Below are 20,173 nucleotides of genomic sequence, written 5' to 3'. Positions count from 1 at the left end.
GCAGAAAGCACCAAGACCAACCACCAACGATCCCAAAAGGTAAAGTGGTCCTGGTGCCTGACACAGAAGCCATTACATTATGAACCCAGGAGAAAGTCCCACAACACTTGCTCTAGGGATAGATGTCTACACTCTCCCCAGGGACAGGAACCCACATGTTCCCCTTCGCCTGCCTCAAATTAAATTCCCTTAAGAAGGGGGGGGACTACTTCACCACATTGCCTCCTCCATTCCCATCACAAATACCATCCAACATCACCACGTTGCTGGAGGGCAAGGGGCATCTTTTCACAGTGGCCTCAGGGAGGGGGCATCTAGATGTGGCCCCATAGCACAGCCATCATGGCCCAGCAAGAAAGGGCTCAGTGAGGTGACAGGGCAGCGGGAAAAGGAGTGCTGGGTCAGGATCAAGCACACACAGCAGAGAAATCCAGGGCTGCGGGAGGGAGCAGAGGGCTACGGTGAAGTTGATTGAAGGAGGCATGAAGGCAGACAAACAAGGGAAGTGTGGCCTCTGGCTCGGCAGGGACTACATGACCTCTCCTCCAAGGGGGCATGGCAGCTTTTGGCTGACGCCGGCAGCCAGCCCGCATCCTGAGAGCTGTTGCTGTCTGGCAGAGACGGTAAGAGGCAAAGCCCTAATCGGAAAGGACAGCTGGATCGCAAAGGTCCCTCCTGTGCTTCTCTGCTGAGCCAAGACGTGGAAGCCAGGGCTGGGATCCCTTTCTCCTGCGCTGCTGTTACCCCATCCTTGGTGCATGCCCTGAAAACTGGAGGCTGCCCTCAGAGGGGACAACAGCCACACCGATGGGTCCCAACCCTTTGGGTCACATCCTGAGGTGGACCTGCCAGAGCTGTAACCCTCCATCACCAGTGATCAGTAGGGACGAGCAGGGTTCTCTCTGCTCCGCAGTACGTTTTAGGACTGGCACAGCTCTCGCCTCCCACGCACAGAAAGAGCCACCAGCAATGTTGCGGTGGGAATATCTACTCTTCCCACCCCTTCTCCCCCACATTGTCAAGCCCCTGGTTACCAACCTTCCATCTCTTGAGCTACTTCTCACCCAGAAGCAACCTGCAGGCAACCACACTCACACCCCCGCAGCCTGCTTTAGGGTCCACCGTAACACCAGCAGCCCCAAAGGGCTTCCTTCCCAGGGCAGAGAGACAAGGACCTCATCTTTGCAAGGTCATCTTCCCAACAGCTTTCCTCATCCAGCCTCAGAGGTGTAGCATCCCTGTATAATTCAACATGGAAAACCCTGTGCCGCCAAGAACAGACCCACAAATTCAGCATTTCTCACAGCACTTCAGCCCTAAAGCATCATTTGGTTCTGCCAAACAACCAAAGCCTGTACACACTTGAAAGTTAATACAAAATAAGCCAAATGTTTCCCAAAAAGCTCCTGCAGGAGGCTGGCTTTGAGCTTGCGTTAGCGCTACTGATTTACCCCATGAACCTTCCTTTTTAGCCCCTCAGGGAGGACAAATCCATGCAAGTCCCATAAACTTCCTGGCTTATGTGACAATTCTTGTGTTGCTTAAGCATAATGGGCCATCAACTTTCCCCTGGGATAAATTTGTCCTGGCAATCTGCGTTTTAGTGCTCTACATCTTGGGGGAGTTGATAGCATTTGGGGTTTATTTTAATGGGAGTCGGTAGCCATGATCAATTGTAAAAGCTCTATTTCCACGGAAATGGGTATTTAATAGATTTTTGAAAATGGTGGTTATTGACCCAATGGGCCTTAATGGCTTAAAAACCATCTGATTGTAGCATGTAAGAGTAAATGCATATGATTTTCAAATGCATACTGGAATAGGTAGTAAAAACCCTTTTAAATTTCAGGCACCTTGTCAATAGGGAGTTTCCATTTGCTTGTTTGGCCTTTCTATTTCTATCAGAGTGAATCATGGCCATCTCTTCCTCAGAGAGGCTTACCATCTCCTCGCAGGTGAGATCATCTTAAAACACACAACCCATCTGAGACCCATCAAGGTACAGGGATGTCTTTCATTAGACCAGGCAGCAATGCAGAGTCAGGCTTTCAGAGCAGCTGGACTCCCAGCTCGTGGAGTGGGAGCAGAGGACACATGGACCATCTCTCATCCTCCATGGACCACGCACCCCTGTTGCTCCCAGGGAGAGCTCCTTGGGAGCCGAAAAGCCACATGTGCCTCAAACTCCTGGGTTTAAACTCAACCTATGGGCTCCCAGTTGACAATCCTCCAGTGAAATTCCCAGGCAGAAATCTTGGTTTATCTGGGGTTAACACATACCAAAAACATCAACAGGAGTGAACTCCAAAGGAATGTACTGATTACTAAGAAGTAATCCTGGAAGCAACAAATAGACTAAACTCTGATATTTATTTCATGGTGTCTGTGAGCACTGACTGAAGCCCTCCCCTCTCCCCCCAGCTAAGGCATGTATTTAGCATTATCATCCCCACCAGCTCTCCAAGGTCTACAAAAGCTCAGCACAGGCTGTGGTTACTTCCCACCTTTGCCCATCACAGGGGCACCTCTCCTCTCCTGGCTGCCTTGTTCATGAGCCTGCGGGAACACAGATGCCCAAGATTTTTATCTGTTTGAAACAAGCCTGTGGGTTCAGCTGTGCAAAGAGAACATCCCAAGCCATGCCTGTGCAGGACAGCAAGGCTGGGTACATGTCGCCACCATAGAATAAGCCAGAGAGAAACCAAGGACCTGAGAACTCCCAAATTTCAAAGGGACTTCTGTCCTCCTGCTCCCTCTTACCTTCCCCTTCAAAAATCCAGTGAAACAGGAATTAGAGAATTCAGAGCCACAGCCTGTTGCTTCTCCTCCTCATCAGTGGAATAAGCAAAGGAGACAAATATTGCAGGTCACCGCCTGCTTCCACCCCAGTAAGGTGTCTCCCACTGCCATCCCCAAGTAGGTCCATAACACAGCATCCCACCTGCTTGCAGCAACACTCACCTCCACCCTCTGAACCCCAAGAGCATGCAAGGAAGGAGCAATGCTGCTGGCCAAGCGCAGACTCTGGGTGCAAACCCCAAGGCTTGTGCATGCCTAGGTGATAGGACCCCGCTGGGTTGGGCTTTCCACCTGCACCCAGCACTGACCCCTCGCTCTCAGTGGGCATGAAGGAGGCTCAGACCATCACGGTGGCCTCTGAAAACACATTGTCATTCCCCCAGAGCACGTGCCCAGCCATCTGCGAGAGCATGGACCTAACAGCGTACCTAGCAAGTCAGGAAGCTACTGCACATCTACAGGGGCTGTAAGAACAAGGCGGGAGCTGTCATCATGAGACATCATCCCTGAAAACAGGATAACAGCGGTGGCTGGGGGGAGTTAATCAGAAGAATTCAAAAGAAACAGAGTTAAAGATCCAGTTTTGAGCCATTTAGGGGAAGGAAAGGAGCCCTACCGGGGAGAAAGGCAGCAAAGCAGCAGCTTAGGGAAGGAGGGGAGCCCAGCATTGCCCTGGGTGGCCAGGCTCCAAAGCCCAGCACAGGCAGCATCCCGGCTCCAGCGCACACCGACGCACTTTAGAGAGGCTCGCTATCCACCGCGCCGGGTAAACGCTCACCTTCGTTTGACAATGTTGATGCTGGCTGGCAAGATGCTGGCGTTATACAGAACATGTGTGAGAGAAGGTGAGCGAGAAGCGCCAGGGGAAATGGAGAAATATGTTTGCAGCCCCTTGCGGTTTTGTAAGGCAGAATTCAACAGTAGCAAGTTATTCTAGAGCAGGCTCCAAGCTAAACAAAGCCAGGTATGGTTTACTTCCTGCCTGGATTGTTTGTTTCAAAGCAAAATAAAAAAACATCCTGGGCCAGGACCAAGTCTTACCGCACTTTTTGCCTGTCTAAGGTTGCACAGATAAGCCCTGTCCCACCTAATCCACAAGAGTAGATCTGTAAATCAGCTTCCTCTTAATTTTTGCCTGCAGCAAAAATACGAAGCAACATTCCAGGTTTAGGGAGGTCTTAAGGTCTCTGCAAACAAGTCAGCGTCCCCAGGAGCCTGAATTTCACTGCCAATTTTTATAGCGCAGTTCACAATCTGCTGAGGGAAGGCAGAGGGGATAACGCAGGCGGGTGCAACGCCCCTGGTCTCCCCCAGCACTGCGTGGGCTTCACGTGGCTGAGCAGAGTCTCAGGGCCAGGAGGCTCAGCAAAGCACCCCAGACAAAGGGGAACTGCATAAATGACAGCATCATTTTTTGCCTTGCATTTAGCCAGGACTGAGCAGCTTCATCTCCTTTCATTAAATGCCTCTCTTCCCCATCCAGGGACTAGGAGGAAAGAGGCCAGAGCCCCAGCATTGATGGCAGCACCTCATTGCTGCACAACTCGGGGGCAAGATGTCTAAGACTTCTGTGCCTTGGTTTCCCCAGAAAGACCTGGGATTACCCTTGCCCACAACACAGGCAGGTGTTTGCAAGCATCTTAGAAGACATGATCTTTGCTGTGCGGGGTTTCCAAAGGAGCTTAGAGAAGCTCGGCACCCACATCCCACTGCTGTTCAATGGAAAGCAAGTGTCCAGCTTTTCACCAGGTGCCTCCTCCTTTCCCACCCATCTCCCACAGCATTCTCCTCCGTAGGACAGATCTCAGAGAGCTGGTGGGAAAGAGGGAGAGCTGTGGACTGGATGAGCATGGTGAAGATGACCCTACAGCACATGTGCCAGCAAGGATGTGCCACACTGCTGCCTAAAGCCTGTCTCTAGCCAAAGAACTGGGACTGATGCATGTCACCACCAGCACCATCTTCAGTGTCAGGTCTCAGGAGACAGAGTGCATGTGGAGCTCTGTGCTAGGACCAGTCGAGGCTGGAGAGAAACACAGACTAACGTGTAGCAGGAGGCAGCTTCGTCCCCTCCTGAAAGAAGGCATGGCTGGTGCAGAGGGGCCAGACCACAAGCTGGTTTCTGCATGGATGGGGGAGGCAGAGCCCCTAGCTTGAGGTCGTCTCCAAAAACTGTTCTGGTGACCACCAGGTGACAAGCAAAAGTCAGTCTCTCTTCTTCATCCAGCCTCCCTGACTAGTAAGGCAGCAGACAAGGAAACACAGACACTGCAAGGCTGGGGAAGGATTTTTGATGATGCTCAGATGAGCCCACAGCAGGCTGCAACATGCTTGCCCATCCATCAGTGGGGCAGCATGGCCTTGCAGCAGAAGTCAATGAAAGGGTGGCAGAAGACCAGGGTGCCACGCTTCCAGTCTCTGGCCTGCCTCATCTGTTCAGACTGAAAGCTCCTGGGCACTGGCAGAAGAAGGACCCTTTAACAGGGCTGACAACAGCGGACAGATTTGCTGAGCAGGGATGATGCTCCCAGGGGCATTAAGCTACCAGCTCCTAGTTCCTCTGCAAGGGGAACCACCCAGCCCCGTGGTCAGTAAACCCTCGTCAGGCGCTCTTCAGCATGATGGCAATGTCCGGTCCTGCTAAAAGATCCAAAACTTTGCTACATTCACCCTAAACTCAAAGGGCAAAAACTTGCAGCCTTGATATTGGTCAGGAAAGGGATCAAGACAGAGAAAAAGAGGAGAAGAAATCTATTCAAGCCAAACATCTCCCCCCTGCTTTTTATATATATATTTATTATTATTATTATTTTTAAAAAGGGAAAAACCAAGTCCCAAGCCTCCAACTTATTTTTAGGTCCAGGCAATTGGGTGTCCCAGCCGGAGCGCGGCGCGCGCAAGCCAGCATTCTAAAAATGCCTTCCTCGTGGATGCAAAAAGGACGCGAGATAATTTATTGGGGAAGTTTTGTAATGTAACGATCATACGTTAACCACAAACAACAACAAAAAAATCTGAGGCTGCCTCTGGTCCCCAGCACAGCCCTTGGCAGGCAACAGTCACAAAGGCTCAGCATCCTCGCCCTCCCCAAAGCCTCCCAGCAAAGTCCTCTGCCTTGCACCGTCTCGGTGGGTTTGGGCTCTGCCAGACCCGTTCCCTCTCGCCCCATCACCCTCTGCAAAGGGGCAATTTGATTTCCTAAATAACGGTGGCAGCTGGGCCAAGGAAAACTAAAAGCAGTATGTTCGCTTAACGACTCCAACGGCCGCGGCTCAGCCTGCCAACCCAAATGGGGTTTAAATCATCCCAGAGACCCCGTCAACGCCAAGCTGACGATGTCCCACCAGATGGCTGCCGAGCTCCTTGCTGCCCTGCCATTTCGGTTCCTGGGGTCTCGCTAGCCTGGCCAGGGTCTGGGCTGGCGTCCTCCGCCCGCGTGCAAGGGTACAGTCGGACAAGGAGGAGCCCTGGGGAGGGCTGAACATCAGGACAAAGAGTGACACCCCCCACCCCCCCCCAGCCATCGGACACACGCTGTTCCTTCACAATTGCCATCCCAATACAATCAGCCCCCCTTAAGTGAGCCCCCGGGAGAGTGGTGTTCGCTAGAACAATAGCTCACATCTGGGACAGCTGTTTTCCCCGAAAGCACCCAGGCTGCCTACAGCCACTGGGCAGGGGTCCTCTCCCCTCGCTCACACGCGGATCGTGTTCTCCCTCTCCCACAGAGACGCAGTCAACCCCGGGGGGACCTGGCAGGTTCCTTGAGGAACACACAGCCTGGCAGCTCCACGCTCGCAGGAAGGTTTGCAGGAGTGAGCGAGACTCATCCTCCAGCAGAGGCTTATTGGAAATTAACCCCCGAGCCTTCTACCTTGGGAAGAAAAGAATGCATTACTGGGGATTTTATTTCCTACTTTTAGCACCCCAAAACGCATGGAAGAAGGTCTGGGCCCATCAGCAGTATGCTGCAGCATGCTATACAGAGCAAGCTGCTGTGGCTAGCACCGAAGCCAGGGGCTGGGAACCAGCCCTTGGACCTGGACACCTCTACACCCTCATGGTCCTCTTCCAGCCCTGCTCTTCTGCTCCCTGGGGTAACACAACAGAGCTCTGGTCCCACCAGGAGCCACTGTGATACAGAGCCTTCTGCTCTTGACCAGTGTCCCCAAGTCTTTGCACGGTCCCGTGGACGGCTGCACCTTAGCATCACCTCCCCCTTGGAAAGAAGTCACTCCCACAGTCCCACTGGCCTGACGGCCATGCTGGAGGGGCTGAGTCAGACCCTGGTCTTGCCACATGTGCCTTAGAGAGCATGCCTCCATCACCACCTCCTCTGCCACTCCCGACCTTTTCCTCACGGACCTCTCAGTGTTTGAGGTTACAGCCCACAGCTACCCTTTCCTTTTATCTACCAGCCCACTCTGGAGAGGTTATAACCTCCCTCTCTCACATCTTTGTGAGAGCAAAAGCCCCAAAGAGGCCTTTGGGGTGCCCAACTCATAGCCTTATTTACGATAAGGTTTGGGAGATACAAAAGACACAAGGACAGACAAGCGCATCACATGGAAGGAAAGGAGCAGCCTTCACAGCAAACAAGGAACCAGAAAGAAGAAATAGGAAGACTAAGCAAACAAAATACAGCTTGCAGGGACAGCAAAGGCAGCAACCAGAGGCTGAAGTGTGCAGTTCCCCAGTGGCATAAATGTAAACACACTGCAGAGCCCACTAAGTCACACCAACCAAGCCCACAGTGCATGTGTTATCTCACCACCCTGAGTCCTCTCTCTTGGGAGCAAAATCCCACTGTCGGGCTCACCTTCGGCACAGTGCCAGACACTTACTAAGGGGTAGTAACGTGCCAAATACTCTCCAATGTATTTTGGGAAGGTCAAAAGCACATTTGGGGTCTTCACCCCCAAGCTAGGGCTCTGGGTGAGCTGAGTCACCCAGGGGCACATTCACATGGATATAGCCTCCAAGTCCCATCCTGAGCAAGCAGCTTGGTAGGCATCCTGCCCGCCTGATATAATGGGCTCTACCAAGGACAATCCCTTCTATCTTTGCCAAGGTTTGAAATCAGTAATTAATGCGAAAGCTCAGAGATAGTGGGCTTTCCTACAAGGAAAATAAGTTTTTTGACGAGCTCAAATCCAACCACTCTCATGAAACTTTAAAGCATCCACCAAGAAACAAACCACCAGGCTCCAGCAAAAAGCCCTGTTTATTACTGCACCTCCCCAGTCCCAGCAGGTCTACTAGAGAGAAGCAACAAGCCCAGAAGCCAGTGAACCCATCACTGCCACCTTTGGCATCCCCAAAGCACCTATCTCCTCACCACCACACTTACAAACCCTGAGAACTGAGTCCAGCACTTGAGGCTTGGTCTTTTGGGAACACCAGGCCAGTATTCAGGTATGGGCCAGTAGGACTCCAAGAGGTGCTAGAGGGAGCCACAAAGCAGCCAGAGCTCAGGTCCTGAGCAGGGGTACCTCCTAACCATGCTCTCCTCATGGGAGCATCAGGCAAGCAAATAGTCTCCTCCACTCCGCAATTCACAGGCAGTGAGTTCAATCGTTTGCAGATAATACACGCTTTCCATCCATCCTTCAAGTCACTGACCACCACAAGCAACAAACAAAGGTGTCTGCAGACACCTACCATCTCCAGTTCAGTCTATGCTCTGCAACAGTGTTGGTAACCTCAGGTTGTTCCCAAAGCTTATAATTTTGAAATAACATTGCATATACCTGCCCTCCTTCACTGTGAGAAGAATCTGCTAAGGTTTCCTGTAGCAAGGGAATGTAGAGAGGAAGTGAGCAGCTCATCTGAATGCTGTTTTATCATCTGGTTGGGATTAAGGTCTGGGCAGGTCAGCTGTTGCCCCAAAATGCCATCCTTGCCTCACCTGCTCTCAATTTGACACCTTTTATGCTATCAGTCCAACCACATTCAGCTGAACATCTCCTGACAATGGGCTGCTCAAGTGCCAGAGAATAGCTCGGAGTGATTCGTTCATCCTCGGGGGCTGTCCACCAGAGACATTCAGTGAGGTTAATCTGGATCAGCTTTTGAAGACACCGCTTAAACAGCAGGAGGCTCCCAAGCAGCCTTAACCCAATTAAGCATCCTTCCCTTAGGACGGGAGGCCAGCTAAGCTTGCATTAAAGCCCATCAAGTGTCCTGTTAATCAGGTACGCTTTAATATCACAGCTGTGGTCATCCCAGTGGAGGCCACCAAGAGGCTGGAGATGCCTCGTCATTTTTCACCTCCTTTTGTCACTTTGGTTATTTCTGCCGTTACTTTGGGTAGGGAGATGAAAGGCCCAGCAGCTCTGCCCTTATCCATTTTGCTCTCCAGACTTCCATCCAGTTTTTCTTTTCACATTAACTGTGTCACACACCAGACTCTCATTGACTAACTGCCCGAGGGGGACCCTCGCTGAGTGTTAATTGCTGTTAATGAGCTGTTGCTGCTTTCCTTCCAAGAGCACCAATTACAACAGCACTCAGGCACTGCAAGAAGATGCGTGTCTGCAGCAAATCAAGGCAAATTTTACTCCAGACCCTGGCATTGCACTGCCAGCAACTCCTGGAAAACACTAAATCAGGACAAGACTGGGTGAAGGATGACAGCAGGCAGCTCTCCTGCCATTGCCTGTCCCCTTGTTCTTCATGTGGTGGGTCAGGGTGAATGAGAAGTCCCTGACTTGCTTCCTGTGGCTCCTGTTGTTCTGCCTTGCAGGGATGCCTATGCTCAGCTGTTCACCTGAGCTCTCGCTCAAGTCTCCCTCCAGCCACAAGCGCACAGTCCCACCGGTGGGTTTTACACGCGGGTGGTGGCCCAGCTGGCTCAGAGCACGGCAGGACTTGCCTTGTCCCACGTGCTACTAGAGGAGGTGCAGGAAGGGCTCGGCAAGATGGCTTGGTGGCCTAGCGTTGTGCACAGCAACGCTGCTATCATCTCAGCATCATCCCCTACCCCAGAGCTTGGGGCAGCTCCTACCTCAGCTACAGCGGGGTCCATCCCCACCAGAGCTTTATAATCCTTCTTTCCAAACCTCATTTCCTTCCCCTGCTAAGCATGGGCAAGGGTATATGCTAGCACCAAGTGTGGCCGTGGAAGTATACTGAGATGTCCACCAGCTAAGAAGCACTAGAGCTACCACTGTTCCTAAGGCTTCTCCCTCTGATTTGCCTTTCTCAAAGCTGCAGCCCAAGGAAAGGAGATTTTAAATGAGGGATGTGCCAAGATGGTAAAAGCTTTTGCATGAGTGCTTAAGGTCATGCAAGTGAAGACAAGGTATCAAGACCCTTCACTGAAATAATAGACTGAATCTTTCTACAATGCTAGTAAGAAATTGTCCAGTGTCTCACTCTCTCTCATTTGGATTATTTTTGGCCATACTAAGACACAGTCACTTCCAAACCACTCTTTGTGAGAGCCTTGAAATGAAATACAGCAGAGCTGATTTACTCCATGAAAAAAAGATCCCAAGATTTTTGTCTTGCCACCTTGATCTGGAAGGAGATTTAGAGAGCACCACCTGCAGCGGGGTTTCCCTCTCCCCCGGCTCTCCCAAAGCCGCAGCTTCCTCCTGGGCTCTGGCACGTGGTTCTCCAGCAGGTATGAAAAAGCGCAGGCATCTCAGCGGAGCAGCAGCCAGCTCGCTCACTTGCTCTCCTCCAGTTACAGACCGAAAGCTGTTGTTCACATTGAAGCACCTGGCTCCTATTGTGCCGCCTTTCCGCAGTTTGTTAAATTTTATTTCGTGTTATTTCTCCCGTTTTGGCTTCCACCCTAAAAATCCTTCTGTAAGTTCCCCAGCTGCCCTGCTCCTCATAAATGTTCATTTAAGTATAATACCTTACAAGCAAACCCAGAGGTACTCGGTCAGCAGGAGCTCTGCCTGAACAGAACCCCTTGGGCTAAGGTCACCTGCTCATGTACATTGGGATTCATCCACCAGCTTTAGGGGAACAACACCGACCTGGCCATGCCCTTGGGCGAGCTCAAGTTCACCTTGTTTTTTCCCAAACCCACGCTACCAATTTCCCAGTGGTTTTCCCGCAAACATATACATATTCTTCCCCAGGAGCCAGGGTACCCTCAGCAGGGATGAGCCCAGGGAGGGTGGGTGTGCACCAGCATCTCTGAAGAAGCCGGCCAAAGGCAGCTCAGAAGAGCTCAGCAGCAGCAGGATTCAACTCATGCCCCCACATTTCCCAAATGCCGGGCACACCGGATTTCGTTTTTCAGAGCTTAGCCTACAAACAATCAATCTTGTCTTCTGCGCAGGCCAATGAGGTCTGCGGAAAGAAAATTGCAAAAGATCTGTTATTTCCCTAGTGTTCCCATTTTCCCATTCCTTTCCCACAGAAGCAAGGTTTTTGTTTTGTTTTGTTTTGTGTTTTTTTTCTTTCCCAACTTTCAGGGGAAAATCCTGACAAATGGAAGCCCTGATTCATACCAGCAAAAATTCGGCCTTTTTTAATTTAAGGTGGAGCCCTTCTTGTTTGAGGATGAAAACATTTCTCTAACTGCACACAGAGGGCAAGGACTGAGCCTTTGCCCTGCTGAAGCAAAGGCCAAGTGGCATTGGATGCTCATGGCCACCACGAGCGGAGAGTCGTGCAGGCAGGAGAGCTGTCCTGCAGGCAGGAGAGCTGTCGTGCAGGCAGGAGAACCGCTCATCTCCCCCACGCTCAGGAAAGCACTGCCCGTGCTCGCTCACAAGGATGGGAAACAAGGGGTGGCAATGGTGGCTGTCACCAAAGAGACTTCCAGGGCTGGGGAAACATCTTTTGGGGGGATGCTCAGGCAGAGGCAGGGTGTGCGGCTCCGTGGCCAGAGGGATGCATTGGAAGAAAGGCTCTGGCTCTCCATCCTCATCCTGTGTTTTCTCAGACGACTGAAGGACGTGTGAGAAAGGCTCAGGAAGTGAGGAAGGGAAGCGCTGCTCCTCTCCCGTCACCACCGCCCGAGCAGAGACAGCAGCTTCCCTCCTCCCTCCGTGTCCCACCTGGGAAGCAGCAGAGAGAAGAAGCTGGCTTGGGAAAAAAGGGTTTATGGCCACAGCCTACCTGCTCCCACAGCCCAGGGGAAAAAAAGTGAAGGAGAAAGAAGAAGATCAAAGGAGTGATGTGTCCCTAAAACCCCCCCTTGTAGCTTTTCTCCCCAGATGCTGCCATCCATGCTGCACCGCTCCTGCTCCAGTGGGCACCTCTGCCCATTGCCGGGAGCCGGCAGCAGGGAATGAGCAATTTTCTCTGACATCGAGACAGAAACAGCTTAAAAAAAAAAAAAGGAAAAGCCATGACCTTTTTTTCCCTTCCCTGTCTCCAGCCAGAAAGCACATTTGGCAGAGCCCCGAGCACTGGAAGCCATCAGTGGGGCTGCCGGCACTTCAGAGGCTCCGGCGAGGAGGGCAGGCATGCGCAAGCCACCGACCGCACTGAAGACACTGTCCCTGCCACCCCGGGGTCCCCCATCACGCAGGGGGGTCCCCCCTCTCCATTCTGCCTCAGCTGCTGCCTCCAAAGGGCCCCGGGCAGAGCAAGGGTCCCCTAATGCCGCATATTGATGCTCCACGGAGCAACGTGGTTTTTGCAGGGCATTTTGCACCTGCGGCACGCGGTAAAGGCACACGTCCTCCTCTGGCACCGAGCAGCCGCCCCATGCCTTTGCCTGAAGAGAGGGATTTGCTCCCCAACCACCATTTGGCTTTGAGGTGCAGGGTTTGGTCAGCCCCTGCCCATGCCCGGCCAAGGGCATCTCCCCACGGGCATCACTCCCCAGGGCAAGATTCAGGGAGGCTCGTGCACACCAACCCACACCTTACCAAATCCTGCCACTCACACCTAGCAGCGTCGCCTCCTTCTCCCCACCCCGGCACTCAGGCAAAGGCATTTTGAATACAAATTAAGAAATTGGGCTTTTAGACACGTCCAGGGAAGGTGGGGAAGGGGCAGCAATCCCCCCACTGCATCCCGTGCAGGGGGGTCAGGGGAAGCAGCACCCTTTGCACAGGGCCGCTCTGCCCACCCCGGGGATGCCCGTGGTCCCACTGGCGTGTCATCAGCAGCTCTGCACTGGGAATCCCCCCTGGGGGGCAGTTCTCCATCACCCCCCGCTCATTTTGGGGGGGGAAACACTTAACAGCAGGGCTTTGCAGAGGGGTAGGACTCAGTGCCATCCTGCACCGTGGGATTCACTTACCCTCGATGGCACGGTATACCTGTCCCACGGGAAAACACCCCTCCGCCTTCCCACACTGGAAAGTGGCAGGTCAGAAGCAACATCCAGGCACAGAGCGGGTGTCGGGGAGAGGGTGCGCTCCATCCCTCGACATGCTCACCCCCCCCCGCCATAAGCCCCGCACCTACCGCTGGGGCGAGTCGGGGTCAAAGCAGGTCCTGGCCACGTCGGTGGCCCGCGGGTCGCAGCAGTCGCCGTCATCGAAGTCATCCAACATGTTGTTGCACTCCATGTGGCAGACGCCGTCGCGGCGCTTCCAGGAGAAGCAGCGGCCGGGCCGGCGGCAGTCCCCGCCGTCGTAGCCAGTCAGGGGATGCTCGCACTCGGGGTCGCAGCGCTCGTTGCCCACCTTGCTGGGCTCGCAGCCCAGGAGGATGGCGCGGCGGCGCAGGGAGGAGTTGCGTACCTCCAGCAAGCTGAGCTGCCAGGAGATGTTGTAAGGTCGGAAAGCTTCACTCAGCGCCCAGTGCTGCCGCCAAACCTGCTCCCGGCTGACCGTCGGCCGCCCGCCATCGTCCTCCACCAAATTCACCACCCGGTACCGCACCACCTTCCCGCTCCGCAGCGGCCAGTGCTGGTTGTAGTGGGAGACCAGCTCCACGTTATCGCAGGCAGTCTGCCCGCAGGCAGGGGGGCCCAGCGGCCGCAGGACGGGGGACAGCGGGGACGGCAGCACCCACTGCCGGGGGAAGGCGCTCTCCCGAAAAGGCGCCCAGCGCTCCTCCGGGGTGGCGAAGCCGGCGGCCAGAGCCAGCCCTGCCACCCCCCCGGCTGCCCCCTCTAGGAAGGGACGCTGGAGATGGGGTTGGGACAGGGCACCCCGCCACAGGGCCAGCCCGGCCAGGTGTCCCCGGAAAGCGTGCGCGGTCCCCCAGGCATCCCCCCCCAGCAGCAGCGTGCGGCAGGAGGCCATGAAGGCACTGTGCAGGGGTCCCCCCTGCCCGCCGGCGCGGCCCACCCGCGCCCCGTCCACGTAGAGGGCCATCCACCGCCCGTCGTAGCTGGCGGCCAGGTGGGTCCATGCCTCGGGGCGGTAGCGGTGGTAGGCGGTCACCTCGGTGGCGGTGGCCGCCCGGTCCGTGCGGAGGGAGAAGAAGAAGCGGGCGTCCTTCTTGCCGCCGAGCTGCAGGGCGCGGATACCCAGCGCCCAGCCCTTATCGCTGGCCGTGTGCGAGCAGTTGTCGAAGACGCCTGCAGCGGGGATGGGGATGGGGGTGGAGAGAGAGGAGAGCTGGTGAGGACCGGAGAGCATCGCCACTCCTCCCCGGAGCATGAGCTGGGTCCTCGGCGGCGGGACTGCCACTGCCACAGGTAAAGGAAGGTGGCCAGAGGCTAGGCAATGGGTGCTGCACCAGTGGGGACACCCCAGCCCCCATCCAAAATCATTTGGATGAGCAGGTGGAGTAGCCAGGAGGGACGGCAGAGCCGGAGAGGTGGGATGGAGAGGGGAGGAAGAGCATGGACGGGAGGAGAGGCCAAAAAGCGAGGTGTTTCTGAGCTGCTCTCCGTAGGAGCGCTCCTGCAGGATGGGATTAGAGGCTAACCTTTTTATCTGTGGGCCAAAGCTTTTAAGAATTAGAGCACAGCAACCCAAAGCAAAACAGCCTCCTCTAGGGACTGCTTCCCCAACAGCTTCCAGGCAGATTTACAGCTCTCCTTTACGCTCCAGTTTTCCTCCCAGTCATGCATCCAGCGCAGGTGGGTGAGGGTCGGAGAGGGATGCGCTGCCTCCAGCCGGGCGGGTGCACTCCTCAGCCCCTAAGGTCTCCCGAGCATAAATCCACCCCCAGGAATAGCTTTGGGCTCAGCCTCTTCCTGTGCGCCCAAGTGTGTTGCAAACCTGTGTTTTAGGCTGGGCGAGACATGGAGCTTTGCTGACTTTCCCCGAAACTCAGGCTGCTGAGCGCCCACGGCCGAGAACCAGAGGCTTGCAGGCGCTGAACCCCCTTGGGAATCAACGGCCATAAGGCGCTTAAATCCTGGCAAGGGCAAATGCACCCACTGCTTGAAATAAATGCTTCTGGGCTTCTAAATCACCGCAGCCAGGACGTTCACGCAGGTCATCGGCTGGGGCGAGCGAGCTCAAAGGCATGCTTTGGGCCCCACCAGTGGCATCTTCTGGGAGGCCCCCGCTCTCCCATTCACCGCCCCAACAAATCGCTTCCAGGTGCAGCAGTGCCCCAATGCCGCCGAAACCTGCTGCCATGCCCGGAGGCCCTTTTCATATTCCTGCTGCGGTATTTCTTATGCTCCAGCCTGCTTTTCCCTGCTGCAAGGGTTCTCCTGCCCCTCACCATGCCACTCCCGTTGCACGCACTGCCTGCCCATCTCCATGGCATCAGGGCATCACGGGCCAAAACAAGGCACTCCTGCCCTGTCCCGCTGCCTCACCTGTCGCTGGGGATGCTCAGCATGGCGCTCTGGGGAAACCGTCCCTGCTGCCGGGATTGCGGAGAGGCCAGCAGAGACAGGCAGAGGGGCAGAGGAGCAGGAGCTCCAGGAGGAGCAGGACCTCCTGGCTTTCATCCAGGGGATGTGACTGAAGCCAGGTTACCATGACCCCACGTCTCCTCCGCTAGCCCTCGTAAATGTTGCGCCCCAGGAAGCCCTGCTGCACCCCAGGAAGCAGCACCCCTCCCTCCATCCACCCCTTTCACCAAGGGCGAGATGGGTGGTGGCCTCTTGGCCATCCCACAGTCGTAACTGCTCCAGGCACGGATCCCTGCCACCACTCACTACAAAGGCAGCCACGCACAAAGCCTCCGTGGGCGGATGGGCTTTGGCCAACTCTTGTTTTCTGGTGGATTATGAAAGGGAAGCAGAAAGACCAAGGGAAGTTGAGACGAGGAGAAGCCAAAAAGCAGGAGGCAGGCAAAGGAGCCTTGCAGATGTGAGAAGGCAAAGCTGGAGAGTACTTTTGGGCTGGGTGCTGGCTGAAAGGTGCTTAGACCTGCACACTCGAAAGCCATCTTCTAGTATTTGGTCCTCACTGGGGTTGAGGAGACAGGGCTTGGTACCTCCTCTCTTAGGAAACCTCATGCATTTCACCTTGAAATGATTTAGAGTGCCCCACGTTTGATTGAACACTAAGAAAAAAACTGGGCAAACAGCATCGGGGTGGAACAGCCTTCTGGGGTGAGTGTGAGCTAGCATCCTCACAAACCCATGCTAGAGACAAGCCAAGCCTGGAAGCGCCTGATGAGTTCAGAACTGGCCAAAAGAACCTTAAGCGAGCCTAAAACCAGGTCTGGAGACTTCATCAAAGGGATACAAGTAAGACCAAGGTCAGCTCTACAAAGGGGCTGAAAAGCAACTACAGCGGCAGCTGGTGCCTCCTAGACATGGCCAGGGATGCCATGTGCAGTGCAGCAGCAGCCACGGAGTGTGCAGGCAGAGCAGCACGTCCCACAGCCAAGAGCCACTGCAGAATGGTGAAGCAGAGCCATCCAGCAGCAGGTCCTGACATCTCCCGAGGGCCTCCACACGAAATCACCAGTTTCAAGACCCTGGAATTTGCCAAGGAACTTGGTATTTTGTGCTGGTGCAACCCACCAGGAAGGGAAAGAGCTGTTTGCGGAGGAGGTGCAAGGTGATCTCCTCAGCACCTGTAAGCGCAGCTCTGCCTCTGATCTGTCAGGTGGGAAAGGGGAGCTCTAACCTAGTTTGTGATGCTCATCAGTGCTTAGGGTGATAACTTTGGGGTTTAAAACAAGAGTTGTTGGCAACAGTGCAAAAACATGAAGAGAAAGGTGTCTGCCGGGAAAGGTGTCTGCTGGAGAAAAAGCCTCTGAAGAGATGAAGTGCACCACTTTGTAAGGACCACACTCAAAGCAGCATCTTCTCCCGCTGGGGCCAGGAGCTTTGCAGCACAAAGAATAGTTCAGCCGTGCTTTGAGACTCAAATACCAGGGGAAATTAGCTGCTAGAGCTCTGGAGGGTCTGACACAGGCCAGGAACTCCTGGCTGTGCCGTGAGAGCAGCCAGCCCGCGAGGGTGGTCACCCCTCGGGGCGTGCAGGAGTGAGCAGCTCGGGGACCGGAGGAGGATGCCTGGGCTTAGACACAGCAGAAGTTTGGGACTGCCTCTGGTGAGGGATCTTCTGACCCAACAAAACCATCTTTGATCGGAGTCAAAACAAACCTCAGCCTGGCACAAAAGGGAAATCCCCTTGGGGTTTACCAGAAGCAGAGCAGGCGTAGATGGAGGGGAGACAAAAAAGGCGGAAAAAGAAATGGCATCACGTAAAAGGACTCTCAGCTGCTGCCCAAAATGAGAAGGACGTGGAAGAGGGACCACTCTCCCTCCCTGGCGGTGGCCGTGGCAGGGTGCTGGGGTTATACCCCAGCAGAAATCCCCCCGTGCAAGAGGGGCTGAGAGGAATGAACAGCCCCATCCAGGGTGGCCCTAAGGCAAAATGTGACATCTACAGGAACGAAGCCCCAACTCCTGAGCCTTCAACGCAGGCAGCGGTCACACCAGCCAACAGGACAGCTTGCTTTGCCCAGACAGAGCTGCTCAGCCTGGCCTTATTTCCCAGGCAATGACGCTGGGAGATGCTCAGCTCTGCCCTGCTTTCCTCCCGCCTTCCCTCGCACACAGACACCTGGAGCATCTCCAGCTCCTCCAGAGCTTTGGACCACCTCACGGCTCGGTCCCCTCTCTGCCGACAGAGCAGGAGCAGCAGATCAGAGGCAGACTCGGCACCTGCCAACGGGCTGGCAGCTGCCTGCATCACCTGCTCATGTGAAACGCCAGCGGCGCTGGCCTGTCCCCCTTTGCCACCCGCACCCGGGGCCCTGCGGTCCCAGCTGCAGGGAGACGGTGGGAAGCGGACAGTGACTCAGCCGGAGGTGTCTGGGGCTGACTCAAACCCTGGAGCACGGAGGCCGGGGGATATTACTCGAGTGAGTGCCAGCACTCACGGGCGGCGCTTTCAGCGCTAACAACCGTCCCACCCTCCGCAAGAAAATTAAAAAAGAAAGAAAAAAAATTTTTTAAAAAAAAGAAAAAAAGCTGGCTAGCTGGGAAAAATAAAACCCAACACCTGCAGGCCAGACCTCCAGATGCAAACAGCTGTGCTGCGATGCGATGGCTGGGAAGAGTGCTCCATGCATCCCGAGCCGCTGCCTGCTGGCAGGGAGGCAGCAAGGATCCCGGCGGGAAGGCGGACAGCGAGGTGAACGCTAGGTAGTTTCCCTGTACACGGCTGCTTTTCCCCTCTGCCACCCGGCCTCTAGCCTGTCCCTCCTACCTCTTCCACAGCAAAGATACGGCTACCGCCCCTACGAAGACGGGAGATAAATTAATGAAAGGGGCCAGGCGGTGAGCAAAGCAGAGGGAGATTCAGTGGAGGGATCACAAGTGGAGGCAGAGTTTGGATAGAGAGAGGGTTTCCCCAACCAGCCAGCTCGGCCAAGGTGGCACAGAAACACATCAGCCCTCGCGCTGTCCCGAGAGGGACCCCAGACATCCCACGGAGCAATACATCTTGGCGCTGCCACCCGTTCCCAGCCCGTCCTGGCACCACTGCGCTGCCCTGCCGTGCTTGTACCCTGCCACAAACGCCCGTCCTGGCACGGCCGCATGAAGCACGGCTGCAGGAGGTGACATCTCTGACCCCGCTCCGTGCCCGTGTGCCAGTCCCCTCTGTCTCCCCAGGCTCCCCATCACCTGCCTGTTTCTTAGCTTGCTGGGGCGACGGGATAGTTCCCGGTAGAAAAAGCATCTGGGGCCGCCCTTCTGCCCCGGCAGCCGCTCTGCAGAGCCCTCGGGGCCGGGAGCCCCGGGGCAGGGAGGGGGGGGCCGGGGGGGGGGGGAATGCCGGGGCCGGGGCCGTGCGTGCGGCGCGGCTGCCACCGTGCGGCCGCCCGCCCCGGGGACCCGCCGGGAGCCCGGCCAGGGCGGGAGGGGAGCGCAGGGAACCGCGGCCGCTTTTAGCCAGGCGGGGAGCCCCGGAAAGCCCCCGGCGTGCCCGCAGCTTCGGGGAAGGAGGAAGCGGGTGGGGGGGATAGAGGGGGGGGTCGGGCGGAGCGTGTCCCCCAAAGGGACCTTCCAGCTCCCGGCGGGAGGAGAGGGAGAAACTAGATAGGGGCCGGGGGGGGCCGGGCTGGAAGGACGGGGCGGGGGGGCAAGAAAGGGGAGGGGATGTTTTAGGGTTTGGTCTCAAGGGAAGGAGGAATATTTCACGCCTGGGGAGCAGAGGACACGGGTCGGGGCGCGGGGTGTCACCTGCCACAGCGGAGAAGGCAGGCGAGCCCCCCACGGAGGTTTGGCGGGGGGGGGGGGGGGTGGTGGGGGGGCTCGGGTCCCCATCCCTCCCTGCCTGCCCGCCGGCGGGACGGGGTTTACCTGCGATGATGGCCGGGTTGCTCTGTCCGCCCTCCGCTTTCACCCACACCTCCAGGGTGAACTCCTCCCGCGGGATGTCGGGCAGCGCCTCCGGCCGCGCCGCCAGCTGCTCCCGGCCGCCGGAGAAGTACAGGGCGGGCAGCGGCCGCTCCCGGGGGGGGCTCGGCACCTGCGGCTCCCGGCCCCGTAGCCTTTCCCTCCGGACCTGGCCGTTCGCCTCGGTCCCCGGCTCCTCTCCGCCTCCCCCGGCTCCCCGCGGTCTCCGGCTCCGCGGTGGCCCGGAGCCCGGCGGGGCTGCAGCGCCGAGCACCCCGTGCGCGCCGGGACCCTGCGGGTACAGCCCGTAAGGGTGATGCGTGGGGGCGGCACGGCGGCTCGGCGCCTCCATCCCGCAACCGGTGATCGGCGGGGGGTCGGGGGACCGGGGATCCCCGCGGGTCAGGCTCAGCGCCGCCAGCAGCAGCGCGGCCAGGGGGGCCCCGCAGCGCAGCATCCTCCTTGGGGACGATGTGGGGGGGTTGTGGGGGGGTCGGGGGGGGGAGGCGGCCCCGGGGGAGGGGGGGCGCTCAGGGGGGCGGCGGGCGGCAGTACCGGGGCATCGTCCCCCGGCCCCCGCCGCAGCCGCTGCCCCCAACTTTTCCCCGGCACCGCTCTCCTCCCCTCTGCTCCTGCGGGAGGAGGAGGAGGAGGAGGAAGAGGAGGAGGAGAAGGAGGGCGAGAGCACCGCGGCGGGGACCCCCTTTCTGCCTGCAGCCGGGGTTCCCGGGG

General features: G+C 56.4%; 1 protein-coding gene across 1 annotated transcript in view; it reads right to left on the bottom strand.

Moving 5' to 3' along the window:
* Positions 1 to 19,898, bottom strand: part of PAPPA2 (pappalysin 2) — a 93,783-nt gene extending 73,885 nt beyond the window's left edge. The window contains 2 exon segments of the mRNA XM_050900644.1: positions 13,186 to 14,248; positions 19,406 to 19,898. Of these exon segments, the coding sequence (XP_050756601.1) occupies positions 13,186 to 14,248; positions 19,406 to 19,898 (1,556 nt within the window).
* Positions 19,899 to 20,173: the final 275 nt, after the last annotated feature.

The sequence above is a fragment of the Gymnogyps californianus genome, chromosome 8, assembly GCF_018139145.2.
Source record: "Gymnogyps californianus isolate 813 chromosome 8, ASM1813914v2, whole genome shotgun sequence".
NCBI lineage: Eukaryota > Metazoa > Chordata > Aves > Accipitriformes > Cathartidae > Gymnogyps > Gymnogyps californianus.
Note: the sequence above shows the minus strand (reverse complement) of the source record. Positions and strands in the feature narration are given on the sequence as shown.